The 18147-nt window shown below is 52.2% G+C and overlaps 2 protein-coding genes across 3 annotated transcripts; one reads left to right on the plus strand and one right to left on the minus strand.

Annotated features, from left to right (window-relative positions):
- Nucleotides 1–7739: 7739 nt before the first annotated feature.
- On the plus strand, nucleotides 7740–10103 carry NDUFA4L2 (NDUFA4 mitochondrial complex associated like 2). Of its 2 annotated transcripts, XM_052000607.1 has the most exons (4): nucleotides 7749–8002; nucleotides 8540–8628; nucleotides 9668–9728; nucleotides 10011–10103. In XM_052000607.1, exons 1-4 carry the CDS (start codon nucleotides 7946–7948, stop codon nucleotides 10065–10067), a joined length of 264 nt encoding a protein of 87 aa, XP_051856567.1. In that variant the 5' UTR covers nucleotides 7749–7945; the 3' UTR covers nucleotides 10068–10103. The 2 variants fall into 2 exon arrangements, with proteins under 2 accessions (XP_051856566.1, XP_051856567.1); XM_052000606.1 differs by lacking the exon at nucleotides 10011–10103 and having other exon boundaries at nucleotides 7740–8002; nucleotides 9668–10004.
- A 977-nt stretch (nucleotides 10104–11080) lies between these two features.
- On the minus strand, nucleotides 11081–17758 carry SHMT2 (serine hydroxymethyltransferase 2). Its single transcript, XM_052000605.1, has 12 exons — nucleotides 17554–17758; nucleotides 16171–16368; nucleotides 15473–15552; nucleotides 14946–15146; nucleotides 14592–14673; nucleotides 14312–14434; nucleotides 14082–14221; nucleotides 13340–13505; nucleotides 12408–12507; nucleotides 12114–12269; nucleotides 11812–11919; nucleotides 11081–11591 (listed from the first exon to the last, which is right to left on the minus strand). Exons 1-12 carry the CDS (start codon nucleotides 17584–17586, stop codon nucleotides 11464–11466), a joined length of 1515 nt encoding a protein of 504 aa, XP_051856565.1. The 5' UTR covers nucleotides 17587–17758; the 3' UTR covers nucleotides 11081–11463.
- Nucleotides 17759–18147: the final 389 nt, after the last annotated feature.

An 18147-nucleotide genomic window follows, 5' to 3' on the forward strand; every position in this document is an offset into this window, starting at 1 on the left:
TCTGCACCTAATTCCTCCGCATATTACTGGAGGCTAAAGACCCAAGGGCAAACGTCTTGAGAAAGCCTGTGCCCCTGTGCCCCACCCTTATCTTTTAAATCAGGAAAATGGGGTTTAGAAGGGGGTTCCAAGTAGTCTAATCGCTCGAGAGGAAGTTCTCCAGTCCAGCCCCCCCTGCGCTCTTCCTCTCCCACTATGTCCGATACCCACCCAGAGTCCGTTATTAGGATTCACTCAGGCATTGGGAGGTGTGGAAAGTAAAAGTGACATCGGGTCGGCCAGTGCTTCTCCCACCCCCCTCCTCCACACAAACTCTTGTTCCTATCTCTGCGGAGAATAAATTGTAAGAGTCAGAGCAGACCCGAGGGAAGTCCTGGAGAATGGAATGGGGGGAGAGATGTCTCCCACCCCCTTCCAACACTGAAGCGAAACCAATTTGCCGGCTCATTTGCTGCGATGCTGGGGGGTCGGGAAACCCGCGAGGGCTGCTGTTCTCCATTCCCTCCCATCCTGCTTACACACACACGGGGTGTGTGTGGGGGGGGGTTCGCTCCCCTCTCGGAGCCGGCAGCTGTCCCTAATTAGAGCGGAGGTTTAATTGGATTTATCAGCAGTTAATAGGAAATTAAGCAAAGGGCCCGAGAGGCGGAGGGAGCTGGGGTGGGAGCAGGGAGAATACAGATTGGGAGGTGGGATGGGAGTGTACGAGTGGTTTTTTTTTTGGGGGGGGCTTAAGGTCATCGAGGTCAACTGTAGAAACTAGGAAAGAGGAAAATAATATGTATTGGGATCCCCCTTACATGGTTGATTACACAATGTATTGAACCCAAATCGCAACCAGGCTTCTTTGTTGGGTGGCCACCCTTACTAAGTCACAACCCCGAACCCAGGTTCAGAATGCAAAACCAGCCTCCTGGAGGAGCCACTGGAAGTGTGAGGAAGGGACAAGTAGAACTGGTGTCCCAGACCTCCCAGAACACCCCCTCCGTCGTAGCTATGATAAATGATTCAGCCTTCAGCAAAGGTTAAGAAGTCTAGCCCAGAAATCGGACTGAATTGAAAACAGATTGGGTTTAGGACTGACTGTCCACTAACTAGGCTCTCCATGGACTGAAGCGGGCTGGGTCTCATCCTCCCTGGTAAACTAAGCAATGCGACTTACCCTGGTGGAAAGAGCCCTAGAATTAGGAATCAAGACATCCAAGTTCAAATCCCAGCCCTACTTACTCAACTGTCCAACTTTGGGCCAGACATTATGTAGCTTGGTTTCTTTAGCTACAACATTAAGAGATCGAACTATCTGACCTCTAACATGTCTTCCAGCCATTCCATAATTCTAACCCTTGAGTTCCAACTACCCCCCCCCCCCCAGCCCTCCCATCACAAGAAATAGAAAAGGTGAGACTTGGCAAAGTTAGACAGTTGGCAATGTTGGAGACCAGGAAGTGGGGTCAGGGTTCTGCCCAGGGCCCTTATTCTTTCAGCCCTGCAATGCTTTTCCCCTTTAGACCAGCTCTTCTTTAACCCTTCTATGGGGCTGCCTCCCCAATTCTTGCCTCCCACTCCAGCCCTATTCCAGTCTGGGCCTTTCCCTAAATCCCTCTAGTGGTTCCTTTGGTTTGCATAAACTCAATTTGCATATTGATGTGCCACCCTTACAAGGCTTGCCGGGGATTGGGGGGATGTGTCGCTGGAGGGACCCAGGGGTTCCTGCAGAGGGTCCCCTATTTGCATTACCTACGGCAGCTACTACTCTATGTTTTCTGAAGATAAGCCCTATTTCCCCCCAGGGAGGTGCCTCAATGAATTCACTTCCTCCTCCTCCCCTGTCCAGGGAGGGGGAACCCTCGAAGAAACGGGTGGAAACTCGAGGGGCTGAAGCCTATGAGCTCCCTCGAGTAAGGGGAAGCTCCAAATGTGGCTTGGGCCTTCCAGGAGCCCCGAGCTAAGCTGGGGCTGCAGGAAGCTGTTGAGTCAACAGCCGGAGGCACCTCGTGTCACCACGACCTCATTACACCGCTAACGAGGCCACGATCCCCCGGGAGCCCCAACCTGCGCCCCTTTGCCTGGCGATCTGGAGAGGGAACCGAGGGAAGGACTGACGGACCCTGTGTACACAGGAGCGAGTCCTCAAGTCTGGCTGTGACTGTCCCTTTGTGTTTGTCCTTTTGTCTATCTGTCTCAGTGTGAGCCTGTGTGAGAGAGAGTCGGGTGTGTTTGTATCTCGGTGACAGTGCGTGGGCGTGTGCCTGGGTGTGAGACGCGCTGTATGTGTCCGTGTGACAAAGTGACGGATTGTTTGTGTGTGTGTGTCGCCCCCTCCTATTTCCTCCTCTTCCCCATTTCTATTCCTCTCTCCTCTCCCGGCCTAGCTCCCGGCTCCGCTGCCTCCATCATCTCCATCCATTATTGAAGAAACAGCCGCGTCCGCTCCAATCACATCAACAAATCCCCATCACCGCCGACACCCCCCACCCCCACCCCCTCACCAGGGCGCGGGAGGGGGAGTCAAGGAGTTAGGGGGGATCAAAGACGTGCCGCGTGGGGAAGGGGGAGCAAGGGCCGGGGGAATAGAGCTCACGACCTCATGCCCCGAGCCGAGGGGGAGGAGGGCTGGGGCCGCGGGCCGGGATGCCTGGGTCCCCCAGCGGGAGAGCGCTTTGCATAAACAGATGGTGCGGATGTCTTTGTCTCTCTCGCTCTCCGTCTCCGCTCCTGTCTGGCTGATGCAATAATGCACATCTCGGAGCCTCGGGACCCAGCTCCCTTAATAGCGGGAGAGGGGGGTCAGGGAGAGGGGGACGGCGGGGCGGGCGGCGGGGAGGGGGAGGAAGCAGCTCCCGAGCAGATGCTGATTTGTCTTCCTTCCTGGACACCATCTCCTCCCTCCAGCTGCAACGGGGAAAGCTGAGAAGGGGAAGGGGGCATGAGACTTCAGAGACGTTCTTGGGAGTGCTACAACCCGGGGTCCTGATGTCAGGACGGGGGTGGGGGTGGGATGAGAGAGAGACTGAGACAGATGGGCAGAGACAGGAAAGGTAAGATCAAGTTGGTTAGAGGACTTGGAAGATGCTTTGGGAGCAAAATGCCAGGACCTTGGATAGCGTCCCAGAGGGAGGAGTCCAAGGGGGTAGGGGTAGCTACGGCTCTGCGGGGTGGTGGCCAATGCCACAGCTTGTTACCTCCCCTCTGTCCTCGCGCCGCACGCCCCTGGCCCAGCCACCTCCTCTCCTACCGGCCAGTTTGGCAGAACTCTCCAGGGCTAGCGAGGCCAGCGTTGGCCATCGGGCCCAAAACGCCCAGGGAGCCCGAGCCCCCCAGGGCTTTGGAGATCTGCCAGGCCCACCCCTGAGTGCGTCCCCATCTTACCGATCTAGGCCCCGAGATGCACGCACGTGGCAGACACCCACATACACCCCGCTCACCTCCTCCCACCAAATGAAGGGGTAACCGAGCTGAAGAGCCCTTGTTCTTGTCCTGGACCTCTGGGAAGGGGCCCCTGGTCTGTGGCTTGGGAGCGCCCTGGAGGGCAGCTTCCACCTGGTCCAGCAGGGGGAGCTCCGAGGCTTTGCTCTGCATAGTGCTGAGCATCTCAGACCCGAAGCCTGGTACCCTCAGGACCTCCCTGTTGGGCCCGCCTCATTTCAATATGCAGTGGGGAGGACTGTTGGATTAGAGGGCCCCCAATCAGCGCTAATTAGGCAGATTGAGCGGCCTGAGCCCTTCCCTCCCTGACAAGTTTCCCCAGCTGATCCACAACTAATGACTCTTTAGGACCAGGGTTCTGTCCCAGAGTTGGTTGGCAACCTGCGCCCCCAGTTCGGGAACTAGGAGAGGAGGAGCTGTTAGCCCTGGGGCTAGAGAAAAAGAAAGACCTAGGATCAGGAACAAGAACAAAAAGGGAAAGAAATTGAAACACAGCAGAGACAGTCAAAACGTTGAAGGGACAGGAAGAGACAAAGAAAAGTCGAGCAAGAGGTCGTTAGCCACAGAAGAGAAATGGAGGGAGACAGAGACAAAGAAGATAGAGTGGGAGAGAACACTCAGGAAAGACCAAGAAAAATGAAAAAGTGGAGACAAAAGAAATTGGGGGGGCAGATAGAGCTAGAGAGACAAAGAAAATCAGAAATGGGGGGAGCAGAGCTTCCTGTGAGGCAGGTAGATATAATAGAAAAATGAAAAGATAAAGAATCAGAGGTGAAATGGTTGCAAAGATGCCCAAGACCTTTAAGTTCTTCCTGAGATTGACTAGGCACCCAAGTGATCAGGAAGGAAGAAGGTGGGAGAGGCTGGAAGAATGGAGAGCAAAAGCTACTGCTGGGCAGAGAAACTTGGTTAAGGGCTTCCCAAACTCAATAACTGAGAAATAGGAAGCAGGGAGGTTTAGGTAGACTGGATTCTTCAAGCTGCATATAATCTGCCCCTGGATTAAAATAAGCGATGATCTTCCTCCCTCAAATGCTTAACACAGTCCCTTTGTCTGACTTTTTTTTTCTTTTCCCAAGTCCTCTTTCCATAATAGGAAGGGGATGGGGAGATGAGGTTCATATTCTAGGGTCACCCTCTTTCCTTTCCCCACACTGGCACCCCCTTCATTCCCCCAGCTGTGGGACATACTGGAGCCAGATGTGCAGTACAGATGTGGCAGAGGCAAGAATAGGATGTTTGATTTTTTTTTTCTTCTCAGACATGGGGGTTGGGATAGGGATAAGGATAGGGAGGGAAATGAGAAAGTGGGAGTGAAGAAAATCAGGGACTGGGGAGGTGAACTGGGCAGTGACATCTGATCTGAGAGACCCTTGGATAAAGTGTGAAGCTCAAAACCACCCCTTCTCCTGATTACATAAAGAGGCTAAGATCAGAGGAGAGACAGAAGCTGATAGTCGGTTTCTCCTCTCTCTCTCTCTCTCTCTCTCTCTCTCTCTCTCTCTCTCTCTCTCTCTCTCTCTCTCTCTCTCTTTGTTCTCTGTGTCTCTGACATTTTATCTCATTATCCTCCAGGGAGGCTGAGAGAACCGGACCCTTCAGCCTAATTACTTAGTAGCCTAGCTGCTGTCATGGACAAGGGGGGGGGGGGAGGGAGGGGAGGAAGGAAGTTGTCAGTAGAGTTGCAGGTGGTGTGGCAGGAGGAGAAGCAGACTCTGCTGGCCTGATGAGGGTCTGGAGGGTAGGAATCTCAAAGGGAAAGGGATTATTGGAGAATGCATTGTCAGCCCTAGGGGGTGTGACCCCTGGCTCCAAAGTTGGGGGGAAGACACAGGGACTACTTTCCATCTCTGAATCAGGTAGGAAATTATCCCCTAACAATCAACCCACTCAGGGTGAGGTTTCTTACTTGTAGGAAGACAATTTCCACCTTTCCCTTGCTTGATCTAGCTTGCCTGCTTGCGGTGTCTGCATCCAAGTCTCAGGGCAGTGGGGGAGGGGCCATTTCCAACAAACACATGATCCACCCAAAATGTAGAGACTGCAGTGAAGGGAGCCTCTCCCTCCCACTCCTCTCAGAAACACCTTCTCCCACTACCGATCACCCACAGGTGGTCTGCAAGACAAAGATATTGTTTTTAGGTATCTCTAATTCTTTCTGGCTCTCCATCTCAGGTCTAGTCTGTTTTCCTCTAAACTTGTGCCTCCTCTCCAATCGCTAATGTAAATTCCTCAGTCACTGCCCTCTCTTCCCCCTCCTGTTACCCTGCTTTCTTTTCCCTCTCCCTTTCCCTTCTTCTCAGACTGAATCACCTTCCTTTTTTCTCCCCCCCTTTTTCCCTTCCCCCTCTCATCTTCACAAGAGGGAAGAGAGTCAATAGTATACTTCCCCCGATGGATCCATTGGTTCCTCTACTCCTCATTCTAATACCCCTGATGTTGAGGAAGGGGCTGTTTCTGATCATGAAATAACATCTAAACAATCTAAAGCTATAAATTCAACTAGATTTATAGATCAATGAGCAAAAACTAGAATCTGAATGTGGGTTCCTCCTGAACCGGACTTCTTTCACCTGAAAGCATCCTGTCCCACCAGGTGGAGAGATTTTTTTATACTTTGGAACTTATTTAAGGAAAAAAAAAAAAAAGCTTCCCCATCTCCATTAATAGAGCTCCTAAATTGGCCCCACCCCATTCAGACTAGTTCTTAGGAGAGGGGAAAAGGATCTTCCTATTACCTTAGGTGCCAATATTGCTGAGCAATTAGTTTATCGTGTGTGTATGTGTGTGTGTGTGTGTGTGTGTGTGTGTGTGTGTGTGTGTGTGGTGGGTTTCTATCGCTGTGTCTCTGGCTTTGATCCCAAATTTGATCCAATGGGAACTAAGAAGAGGAACAACGGGATGGTGGTGGAAGAGGCATAGGAACTATCACAGGGCCCTAGTCCTTAACTCTAAACCTTTCAAAGCTGCAGATATCTCTACTTTCCCTATTCTCCAGACTCCCTAAGTCTCTTCTGATCACTGTCACAGGACCTACACCCCTGCCAACTATTCCTGGGAGGGGGCTCCAATGATGAACAATCTCGGACCAACTCTTGGTTCCTGCCTGTCCAAAGGGACATCTCTCTCTCTCTTTTAAAAATTTTACTTAATTTAATAATAACTTTATATTGACAGAATCCATGTCAGGGTAATTTTTTACAACATTATCCCTTGCACTCGCTTCTGTTTCGATTTTTCCCCTCCCTCCCTCCTTCCCTCCCTCCCTCCCTTCACCCCCTCCCTCCCTCCCTCCACCCCCTCCCTTCACCACCCCCTCCCTCCCCCCCTCCCTCCCTTCACCCCCTCCCTCCCTCCCTCCCTTCACCCCCTCCTTCCCTCCTTCCCTCCCTTCACCCCCTCCTTCCCTCCTTCCCTCCCTTCACCCCCTCCTTCCCTCCTTCCCTCCCTTCACCCCCTCCTTCCCTCCCTCCCTTCACCCCCTCCTTCCCTCCCTCCACCCCCTCCCTCCCCTCCCGCCACTCCCGCCACTCCCTCCCCTAGATGGCAAGCAGAGGGACATCTCTCTCAGAGAGATTCTTAACAGGGGGTCCATTGATGCCCAAGAAGTCTTTGGATAGATTTCTGGGAGTCATATATTTGGATGGAGAAACTTTTTTTTTTTTTTTTTTTTTTGCTGAGGGAATTAGGGTTGACTTGCCCAGTGTCACACAGCCAGGAAGTGTTGTCTGAGATCAGATTTGAACTCAGGTCCTCCTGACTTCAGGACTAGTGCTCTATCCACTGAGCCACTTAGCTGCCCCCAGAAGCAATTCTTTATTTTCATTAACCTTTAACTGATTTTATATTTCCTTCAATTATGGATTTTAAAAAAACCCATAACCTTATTCTGAGAAGGGATGGTATGGATTTAAATCGATTGTCAAAGGAGTTCATGATATTTAAAAAGGTTAATAACCCCTGATCTAGTTGAATAAGGTCCAAAGTTGGAGCTGACAGGGAGACAAAAATCCATGTATCCTATCCTCGATTCCTTTACTCTGCCCCAATTCGATCTCCTTCCTTCGGTTTTCCTGGCTGGAAAATAGGGTTTTCCTTCTCCACACTCTGCCCAACTTCTTCCAAGCCCCAATTCTCAAAAATACTTTGGCGCTCTGCGTGTACATCGGGGGAGGAGGTTCGTGAATTGTTCAGAATGTGAGCGTCCTGAGCTCTGGCTGACTTGGGCAGGGGTGGATTCCGTAGTGGAAAGTGTGGGAGGCAGCCTCCCATTCCGGACGCCAACCCCCGAAACCCTTTTCCTAGTCTTTTCCCAGTTCCGCCGCAGGAAGAGAGAGGAGGCGAAATGGAAGAGGTGGAGGCAAACTCAGGGCTGGGCTGAGCTGACCCCTCCCAGAGCCCTGGGCAAACGGGGTGGGGGAGAGGTGGTAACCTCGGAGGAGGAAAAGAGGGGAACTGGAGGAGGAGGAGGAAGAGAAGGAGGAGGAGACGAAGACCGACGGGAGAAAACAGAGGCAACATGTTAGGAACCAAATTTTGGGACCGTTTCATCCGGCAAATCAAGAGAAACCCCGGAGTGAGTTCCATCTCTCCATGGGCCCCCCTTTGCCTTTCTCCTCCTAGTTCTCCATCCCTACCCCACTATCTCAATATTCTCCAAGGTCTACCCTCCTGTCTCCGTTGTCTTGTAGTAACCGTTCCTCTTAGTTTTTTTCCATCTTTGTGCCCCCTCCCTTTCCTCTCCTGTTATATAGCCTAACTGGGTTTGCAGAAAAGGGGCCTATGCTGACTAAGAAGGGGAGCGATCTGGGTGCATTGGGAGGATCTTGGAGGGTTAGCATGAGTGCAGAAACGAGAAATTTAGGGACGGGATCTGAAAATGGACCCCCACCCCAACTCCCGGCCCCTGAATGAGAAGGCAGGGCGGCCGGGACTAATTCTTCTTTGTGAAATAACCCCTTCGGGGTTTGGCTGGGGGGAGGGAGATATAGGGAGAAGTAGAGGGAACCTCCGAGATAGGAATAAGGAGCCCGACTCTCCTTCGGGGTGAAGATAGTCTACTTCTAAGCATCTGCTCCAGTAAAGCCCTCATCCTCCAATTTCCCCACGCCAGCTTATCCCGCTAATCAGCTTCATTGGCCTGGGGATGGGCAGCGCTGCACTTTACCTGCTTAGACTCGCCTTACGGAGCCCCGACGTCAGGTAAAGGCCTACGGGAACTAACAGGGACACCACCCAGTAGGCTTGGGGTTGGGCTGGGAAATGAGGGTGAAAGAAGCAAAGAAATCGCTGGGGCTGATGGAAATATTGAGGACCACCACCTGAGAAGCAACGGCGGCGGGATCCCTTGGGCTGGATTTGCCTTCGGATATTCCAATCCACCCACCCTTCTCGGACTGTGGGACTTGAACCTCGCTCCCCCTGCTCCCGTCCCCCGCCCACTTCATCCAGCATAAGCCTTGGGCCCAGCTCAGGTGGTCGGGGTGACCGCGCTGAGCTCCCTGCCCGGTTGCTATGGCGACGCCACTCTGCCCGCGGCCCGGCGTTAGGGCTGGCGGCTAAATTGCCGCCGCGGGGGATGGGACCCTTCCTCACTCCTAGAATCAAGCTGGGGGAGAAGATTCAGATCGTTTCCTGACTCGCAGTCTCAGGTTTCCTACCCCCTGCACCCTTAACCCTAGACATCCCCTCCAGACAGCCTTCAAGGCTGCCCCTTAAGTCCTCATTATGCTTCCCCTAAATTCACAAATAATCTTCCCAGTGCCCATAATATCCTCCTCCCGCGCCATCCCACCTCCAGTTTGGCCACAGTACTACCCCTCCCCCCACACACTTCTTTCCAGCGATCTTACCTCCTCCCTCCGCCTTTCCGACCCCCTACCCCCACCCCGCTCTGTCCCAACCTTGCTCTGTTTTGCGAAGCACGGAAAGTGAAGGGCTTGGAGAGGTATCCCTGAGCTAGAAGGAGGAGGGGGGGCTGAGCTGTCAACTACGAGCCCCACGCTGACAGCGGTGACAAGCTGCCTGTCGCCCGCCCCGTCAGCTTCTTCTAACGTCGTTTTCCTCCCCCCAACCTCCCACCCCCGTAGATCAGTCTCTTGTCAGGGAAGACAGCCCCTCCCTCCCTCGATTCCCTAGAAGGGGGAGACCCTGAGGCAAAAAGAGTGGGAAGGAGTCAGGACTTCCGCAGAGGGGACCATTTATTTACCATGCCCTTTCTTCCCCGGTCCGCTTTCCTCAGCTGGGACAGAAAAAATAACCCAGAACCTTGGAATCGCCTGAGCCCCAATGACCAGTACAAGGTAACACCACCTCTCCCCATCCTCCTGAGTGCCCTGCCCCTCGCCCACAATCTCCTTTCCTGCCTCCCCAAAGTACCCTGACGCTTCATAGTCTCCAGACTGGAAGTTGGAGCGTTCACAAGTCGCACCCCCCTACTCTCGGGTCCCTTCTTCCTTCTGCCCTTGCAGCTGGGGTCCCAGGGCCCCTTTCCATAAAGTCGAGGGTCTAACCCGAGGAATAGATTGGGGAGGGCTCCCAGAAGAAACCTCCTTCCTTTCCGCCCCTCCTGCTTCTCTCTGCAGTTCCTCGCAGTTTCGATGGATTACAAGAAACTGAAGAAGGACCGGCCGGATTTCTGAAGTGGGGGCCTCTAGGAGGGTGTATGTGGGGGGGGGAGTGTTCTTGCAGTGGGGCTGAGGTCCAGTGTCTGTGACCGCGTGGGGCTGGGCTGAGGGCTGAGGGGCAGCAGACTGAGTGTCTCCGTGCCAATAAACACCGTCCTGAAAGTCCGATGTCTGAGAACAGGGGGAAAGGGGAGGGGGGCTTCAATGTTTGGGCTTCTTCCTGCCTGGGCCTGGCTGCTCGAGACTATCGGGAGCACTTCGCAGTGCTCCTGACTGCCAGAGACGTAGGTTCCCACGCTCTGGAGGGACTGGCCTTCCCACCCCCGATGTCCCGAACAGCGGAAGCACCTCTGACACCGTCCAAATCCCAGGCGGTTTGTGAGGCTGGAATCGGAGATCAAGAGACCGAGAGCACACACAGGCTGAGGCCCGAGGGCAGAGCGCGGTTCGTGAGAGGCACCGGGCCAGGAGCCTGCGTGTCGGACGTGCACCAGAGGCCCGAGCTGGCGCTGCTGCTTCCCTGGGCACGAGCTCAGGGGGTGTGTCCGGCGGCTCCTTCAGCCCCACCCTCAGCGGGACAGGCAGTACGTGCCCTCCCCCTGCCCTCTCCGAGGCGGCGAGGAACGCCGAGAATCGCTGTGTACCTGACGTCTTGCCGCAGGTCTAGACCCCTACAGCTTCTGCCAGCATCTTCCCGCCCCCCCTCACTTCAGGCCTCCCAAGTGGAGGGCCCAGGGACAGCTCCGGCGTCTCCTCCTCCTCCACTCCCGGTCCCCTCCCTTCCCCCAAACCCCAATCTCGGGGGATCAAGCAGAGGCAGCCGTGGGCAAAATACAATTTCATTTAACAAATTGAATTTGCTGCGCCTGCTAATCACGTCTGGTGTCGGCACTGATCAGAGTCAGAGGGAGGCAGCCTAAGCCCCGTGGCCCCATGGCCCCAGGGAGGGAATACAGAATGTGAGGAGGAGGAACACGAGTCATCCTGTTCCCCATCTTTTCCTGCTCCCCCTCAACTAAAAAACAGGAGACAGTTGCAGCATTTTTATTAGATTAAAAAAAAAAAAAGGTCTAACTTTGAACCCCTTTCCCCATCCAAAGGGCTCACTGCCCCCTTCCAACTCCATAGAAAAGCAAGAATAGAGTAAGGTGCTTTCAATTAATGTAAATTAGGGAAAAGAGGGAAGCAATAGCATACACCACATCTACTTTATCCCAATTTTCCAAAGAACATTAGAAAACTCAGCTACAAACTTAGCAGGCTGGGGAGAAAGTCTTTTTTCATTTGGGACCAAGAGCTTTCCTTTCCCCCAGAAAAAAGGAGTAAGAAAGTGCCTCCTTTCCCCAAATCTGCTTAGCAGGAAGGGTTAAGTATCATCCAGTTCTTCGAAGAAGAGAGGCAGCATGACCCATTAGCGCTCCTCAAAGCCAGGCATGGGAAAGGTCCTGGCAAAATCTTCCACCCGTTGCTTGAGACTGGCCAGGCGCTGTCTTGTTTCAGGATCATTCAGGAGAAAGGATTTGAAATCTTGGAGCTTCCCTGGAGAATGGGAGGGACGGTAGAGAGAAGGAAAAGGTTGGGGTGAGAATGAGCTGAAGGGCTACTCCCTGGTTCCCTTCTCCCAAACACACTTGACCAAGGGACCGAAGAAGAACAGACTGTTGGGTGAGCAGCTCCCCCAGAGTGACAAAAGTAGGAGAGGAGAAAGGACATCAGTTTCAGGATGGACTGTGGGCAGTTCCTTACCCTGACCACTCACCTGTCTTGCTCTTCACATCTAGCCCAATGTGAACACCCTCATCAATAAAGTTCACCACTTGCCGGAAATCATCTTCTCGGAACTGTCGAGAAGTTAAGGCTGGGGCTCCTGTTTAGCAGAAAGGCAATAATGGGATGCAGTGGAGGCCCCGTTCCTAATCACAAATAACTATGAAGAGAATGGCCTCTTCTCATTTTGGAGGCACTATGCTAGTGAGAGGGGCCGAAAGATGGACAATATCTCCTCTGGTGTCCTTGAAGCCCCCTCAGGGTAGTTCATTGTTGCCTTCTCCCCCCACATACCAAGTCTGAGTCCCCCTGGGGTGATGGCACTGCGGTCCCCTGGACAGGTATTCTTATTGGTGGAGATGGACACGAGTTCCAGCACTCGCTCAGCCCTAGCTCCATCCAGCCCTTTGGGCCGAAGGTCGACGAGAACTAAGTGATTATCAGTGCCGCCTGAAAGAGAAAAACCAGGTAAGATGGGAAGAAGGGATGCGTGTCATTAATGTCCTCCTAGGAACCCCCAACAATCTTTCTCATATAGAATGAGCAACACTCCAATGGTTATTAATAATGACTCCCATGACCCCTCACCAGACACCAAGGAGTAACCCCTCTGGATAAGTGCATCAGCCATGGCTCGGGCATTCCGAAGGACCTGCTGGGAGTATTCCCTGAACATGGGGGTATTGACCTAGAAGGGACACAGAGGAGAGCAGCATTAGCATCCAAGAGACTGTATTCATACTTACTCCATTTTTGGGAACCAGAAGGGTCTTCTGGTCTAGAAGGTCTTAATTTGAGGTTCTAAAATATTTTTAAAATAGGTTTGAATTGTATTTCAGGGTAAATGGTGTCTTTTGTAGTTCTTTGTATTATGAGAAGGGATTCACTGGCCTTACCAGTCTGCCAGAAGGGTCTAGGACACAAGGTTAAAAATCCTTGATCTAGAACAGGGGTCCTTAAACTCTTTAAATAGTGGGCCAGTTCACTGTCCCTCAGACTGTTGGAGGGCCGGACTATAGTAAAAATAAAAACTTTGTTTTGTGGACCTTTAAATAAAGAAACTTCATAGCCCTGGGTGAGAAGGCCGTAATTTGAGGACCCCTGATCTAGAACATCCCCAATTTTACAGGTGAGGAAATTAACTTGCTTAAGTTCACAAAGATACTGACACAATCCTTATGTGTTGCTGCTCTCCTTCCACCCCCTCCCCCAGCAAGAACTCGTTTAATGAAAAGAAATGAGTATTACTTACTTTCCCCTAATCTTGAAGGCCTTATATCATGCTCCTCTCCACCCCACCCCCAACAGATGCACCTCTTTATTTCTCCTTCTGCCTCCACTGTCACTCTAGCAGTAATAAGAGATGAAAAATATATGACTCTAGCACTAACACCCCCTTTGCCATGTTGCTGTACAATAAATCTAGCTCTACCAGCATCCAGGCTGCCTGTTCAAGAAGGTACAATAGGTAGCTCATTCATTCCAACCAGCCTCTTCCCATCAGGGCCACCCCCATCTACCTGCTTGAGAGCCACAGCTACAGCTGCGATGGCATGGTTGTGGGGCCCACCCTGCAGGGAGGGGAACACGGCAAAGTTGATTCGGTCCTCAAATGTGTAGGGGATTTCTTGCCCAGTTTTGGGGTCCACCGATTGTACCCCTTTACGATAAAAAATGAGTCCTGACCTATGAGGAGAGAGGGGGAAATTAGGTGAGGGGACTGGCTTGTGTGGACTTTGGGATTGTGGGGATGAAAGGGTTGAATGGACTAGATAGCTGGCAATTTAATGGAGGGAAGGAAAACACAGGAAGAGTCCAGCTTTCGTTGATTTTTAGGTTCCTAAGATTATCTGAGATCAGGATTTCTGTGTAGATTAGACACACAATGGGATTACAATTGGAAGGGGAGCAGACAGATCTGGTCAAGTCCAGCTACTGATCACTGACTGGTTATACAAAAAGAGTAGGGAACCAGGAAAAGGACATTATTCTGAGATTTACATTCAGGACAAAAGGGCGCCAGGAGAGTATCTGGGAGATGAAGAAACAAGAAGCTTCTGGGCAGCCCATTCCATTTCCCAAGTGGATCCTCAGCTGTTTTCCCATCCTTTAAAAAATTCCTGTGAGATGGTTTTATCACAGGGTTTTGAGGGGGTCCTGTGACCCATCCTTATTCCCATGTGTGCATGTGTCTGTCTGAATAGAAATGCAGAGAAGGGAAGAAAACTGGTGTTTGAAGAACTCCCAATGGCAAGCCCTGACCTGGCCCCACGCAAGGTCTTGTGGGTGGTGGTTGTGACGATATCTGCATGGTCAAAAGGTGAAGGAATGACCTTGGCGGCCACCAGGCCACTGATGTGTGCCATGTCGGCCAGCAGATGGGCTTTGACCTCATCACACACCTAGAGGAAGAACAGGAGCTCAGCAGGTGGGGGAAGGTGACTACCTCCACAAAGGGCCCAGCCCAACTCACCCCAAGCTCTGCAACTCACCTGTCTCATTCGGGCGTAATCAATAAGGCGAGCATAGGCACTGGTGCCCGCAATGATAAGACGTGGCCGGAACAGTCGGGCAGTAATGGCCAACTGGTCATAGTCAATGAGGCCAGTAGAAGGCTGAACAGATGGACAAAGAGGTAACTGAGACTCCGGGAGTGAGGAAGAAAAAAACAACCCTCTCCTCTCAGTCCCCAGGGCTTCAGAGGTGGAACCTTTCCTGTCTTCCACCATCCACCTTCCAAGATCCCACTTTTCTTTCACCCTGATCACTCACATTCAGTTTATATGGCATTGACTCAAAGAAGATGGATGTGGCAGAAATTCGCTTGACACTGGTCATGTAGCCATGAGTAAGGCTGGGGAAAAAAGAGGGAGAGACAAGCCACAGAGATCTCAGAGCAGGGAAAAAACCCCACCACAAAACCCAGGTTTCCCCATCCCCAGAGGCCCAGATTCCTTTCATTGCTTGTGTCCTAAATCTCTTCCTCAACTCAGGTTCCCATTCCTTCCCCCCACCTTGGAAAAATCGCACTTAAGCAAATCTCCCCTAGAACATTTTGGATCTAATTTCTGAGCCCTTGGCCCTCGCTTGTCCTAAGTGTTTCCTCCCTGCTCCCCTCAAACTCACTGGCCTCCGTCAGGCAGATCCAATCCCATAATCCTATCGTGGGGCTGCAGGAGAGCTGTGTAAGCAGCCAGATTGGCTGGAGACCCTGAATATGGCTGGACATTGACTCCCCATCTGTCAGGGTCGAGGTCAAAAGCCTCTAAGGCACGTCGCTGGCATAAGAGTTCAATTTCATCAACAATCTCTGCTCCACCATAGTATCTGTCGTTGAGGACGGGGAAGAAACAAAAGGATTAAGTCTGGACACAACAGGGTTTTATGGCCTACTTCTGAAGGGTGTTAGATCCCTTTCAAGTTACCTATTCCAACTGAAACAGCAAGCAGAAAAAGCTAATTCATCTGAGGGACAGAGACATTGGAGAAAGAGACAGAGATAAGAGACATACACACACAAAGAGAAACAAAGACAGACAGAGGGAAGGATGGAGGGAAGGAGGGAATGAGAAAGAGAATGAAAGGTTAAGTTCACTCCTCCCCCCACTGCCACAGTTCCGGCCTCCTACTGGCCCGGGTAACCCCCATCTCACCTCTTGCCAGGGTAGCCCTCTGAATATTTGTTGTTCAGACAGGAACCCAAAGCCTCCAGGGCTGCTCGGCTACAGAAGTTCTACAAACATGGGGAGAAGGTGTTATAAGGGAATACCCTACCTCATCCTGGTTCCCTAAAATAATGCCAAACCAGCCTGGTCCTTCCTATTACTGAAGCCAGCGCTGTACCAAGGAGAAAAATAACCATATGCTGATCAGCATAAGAAAATAAATGGGAATTTGGGGAGTTCTGTGGAAGCTGCATATGACACAGAAAAGTTTAGAAACTCGGAAATGCACAAAGCATATATATATATATATATATACACACATATCAATATATTTTATCTTTTAATGCCATAATAATCCAGACTTCTCTAGTACAAAGGGAAAGCCAATACATTTTATGTGTATTTTCCAGAGAGCAGTTGTCAACCCAAACCCAGATTATAGGAGGGATAAATGGATTAACTGAGCTGTTTCCTCTAGAACAGAGGGTCAAAGTATTCAAAAAGTATTCAAAGTATTCAGGGTGTTCTTTAATTTTCAAAAATCCTAAAGATAGTTCAGAGATATTTAACAAGATAAGACCACACAGAGAATGCTAAAACGTTCAGCAAGCCTGAAGAGATCCCGTTCTACTTCTGTTCCACCCACTCTACCTCAACCCAGCACCATGGCCCCAGAATGCTCCTACCTCGGAGGCAATGAGCTCCAGGCCCCGGCACTGTCTATCCTTCTCCCTTTGTAGGAGCTCCCACATCTCAGGGTCGCTGTCAGACAGACTTTCCTGGCCTGTCCAGCCTCGGGAGCTCTCTCCAGCCTGGGCTTTGGCTGCCTCTCCATGTTGGGCCCGAACAGTCACCTGGAACAGCTGACTGCATCTCTGGAGAGGCTGCCAAGGCAGAGAGAAATCACTACCTATGTGCACAGACCGGTCCCCGCTGCCCTGCCCCCAAGGTTTGGCTCCGCTCGGCTCAGCGTGGGTCATTACTGAGGACAGTTTGGAGGCCAAAGTTCAGAAGCAAGTCCAAGGGGGTAGCTGTGATCTGATCTACTCCAGTCAGACAGCAAGGGGCGGGAGGAGGAGAGCTTCCCACAGCTGGGCAAAGTTTGGAGTCCGGGCTCCTAGAAGCACAGCAAACCAACCGCTTCGGAGCCTTCCTATCCCAACCCCGGGCAAGGGAGCTCTCCCCCAAGTCCCACAAACACACCAGGCCGGTGGCCGACAGGACATCAGAGAGAAAGAAAGGACCCCGCGGAACGGGGAGCGCAGCGCCCCGCTCGGAAGCCACCCAGCCGGGCCCGGGGTCAGGCCGGGCCTGCTGGTCTCCGCTGCAACAGCGCTGAAGAACGGCCCCTGTCAACCACACCCCCCTGTCAATCACAACCCTCCTTCCCTCCCTGATGCAAGCCGCAGGGACCGTTGCATCACTTGGGAGGGAGAGTTCGGTTTTTTGACTTCTGCTGCAGGCAGAGGATGTCCCTGGAGGCCGAGGGGGATGCCAGAACAAAATGGGGGTGGGGTGGGGGAAGGGAGGCCGGAGGGGCAGAGATCGAAAAAGTGTGGCGGTCCTGGAAGCGGGCATGCTGCACTCGCCCGTTCCTGCTCTCCCATCTCCGTTAATCCTATCCACTCCAAGACACCTGTTAAGTAGGCGGGCCTCCATCCTCTACTTTCTAAAGGTTGGAGAGTCCGCTCTCCTTTCGAACTTGTGCTAGCCTGGAAAGTGAGGGGTCCGGGAAGTAGGGTGGGCTCTCTCCACATGTCGAGTATCTCCTCCCTGCAAGCTACGTGACACTGCCGGGGTCGGCATTGTGGGGGGCGGGTGAACAGGACCCACGTGGCACATTCGTGATGGGGAGGGGGGGGGCGACACCAGCCCGCGGTGCTTCCAGCCCTGAGCTTTCCCCTCACCCACTTCCCTCCTCCCCGGCAGTCCCCTCTCCCCACCCCCGGCCGCGGGCCACGTGCTACAAACTGGGCAAAAACTCCAGGCCTGAGGAGAGCCCACCGAGGGGGAGGGAAAGTGTGTGCTGCGTCAACCTGCCTCTAAAGCCCGGCCACCCCTGGCCTTACCCGGAATGCACGAAGCAAAGGGAGAGGTAACATCACGGTTCGGAGACTCAGCCAGTCCTGCAGAACACCTGGGCCCCCAGCAGCTCGGAAGAAGTGGGACGCAGAAGCGCATGCGCCAAAGACTGGCTCGTAGCTCCCGGCTATAAGACGAGGCGGGATGGCACATGCGCAGAAGAACTTTGACAGCGTCTTCTGGGAGTTGTAGTTTTGAGGCGGCTTCCGTTCTTGTTTCTAACCTAAATTAACTTGGTGGGGAAGAGTGTTGTGGCGGGAAACAGCGCGGGTGACTTCATAGAATTCCCAATCCCTCTATTTTTGTCCGCCTGCATTTTTGATTTCCTTCACAGGCTAATTGTACACTATTTCAAAGGCCCATTCTTCTTGTACAGCAAAATAACTGTTTGGACATGTGTACATATATTGTATTTAACTTATACTTTAACATATTTAACATGTATTGGTCAACCTGCCATCTCAGGGAGGATGTGGGGGGAAGGAGGGGAAAAGTTGGAACAAAAGGTTTGGCAATTGTCAATGCTGAAAAATTACCCATGAATATATCGTGTAAATAAAAAGCTATAATAAAAGAAAGAA

This window comes from Antechinus flavipes, chromosome 5 (genome assembly GCF_016432865.1).
Source record: "Antechinus flavipes isolate AdamAnt ecotype Samford, QLD, Australia chromosome 5, AdamAnt_v2, whole genome shotgun sequence".
NCBI classification, from domain to species: domain Eukaryota; kingdom Metazoa; phylum Chordata; class Mammalia; order Dasyuromorphia; family Dasyuridae; genus Antechinus; species Antechinus flavipes.

Bases quoted from the DNA above. Each gene is read 5' to 3' on its own strand.
- SHMT2 (XM_052000605.1), bottom strand. From the start codon at position 17,586: ATGTTACCTCTCCCTTTGCTTCGTGCATTCCGG. The intron at 12,270-12,407 runs GTGAGGGGTCAT...TTTCTCTTTCAG, and splicing joins GGGTTACTCCTTGGTGTCTG to GCGGCACTGATAATCACTTA. The intron at 11,920-12,113 runs GTATGTGGGGGG...TCTGCTAAACAG, and splicing joins CCCAGGGGGACTCAGACTTG to GAGCCCCAGCCTTAACTTCT.
- NDUFA4L2 (XM_052000606.1), top strand. From the start codon at position 7,946: ATGTTAGGAACCAAATTTTGGGACCGTTTCATCCGGCAAATCAAGAGA. The intron at 8,003-8,539 runs GTGAGTTCCATC...TCCCCACGCCAG, and splicing joins AAATCAAGAGAAACCCCGGA to CTTATCCCGCTAATCAGCTT. The intron at 8,629-9,667 runs GTAAAGGCCTAC...CGCTTTCCTCAG, and splicing joins TTACGGAGCCCCGACGTCAG to CTGGGACAGAAAAAATAACC.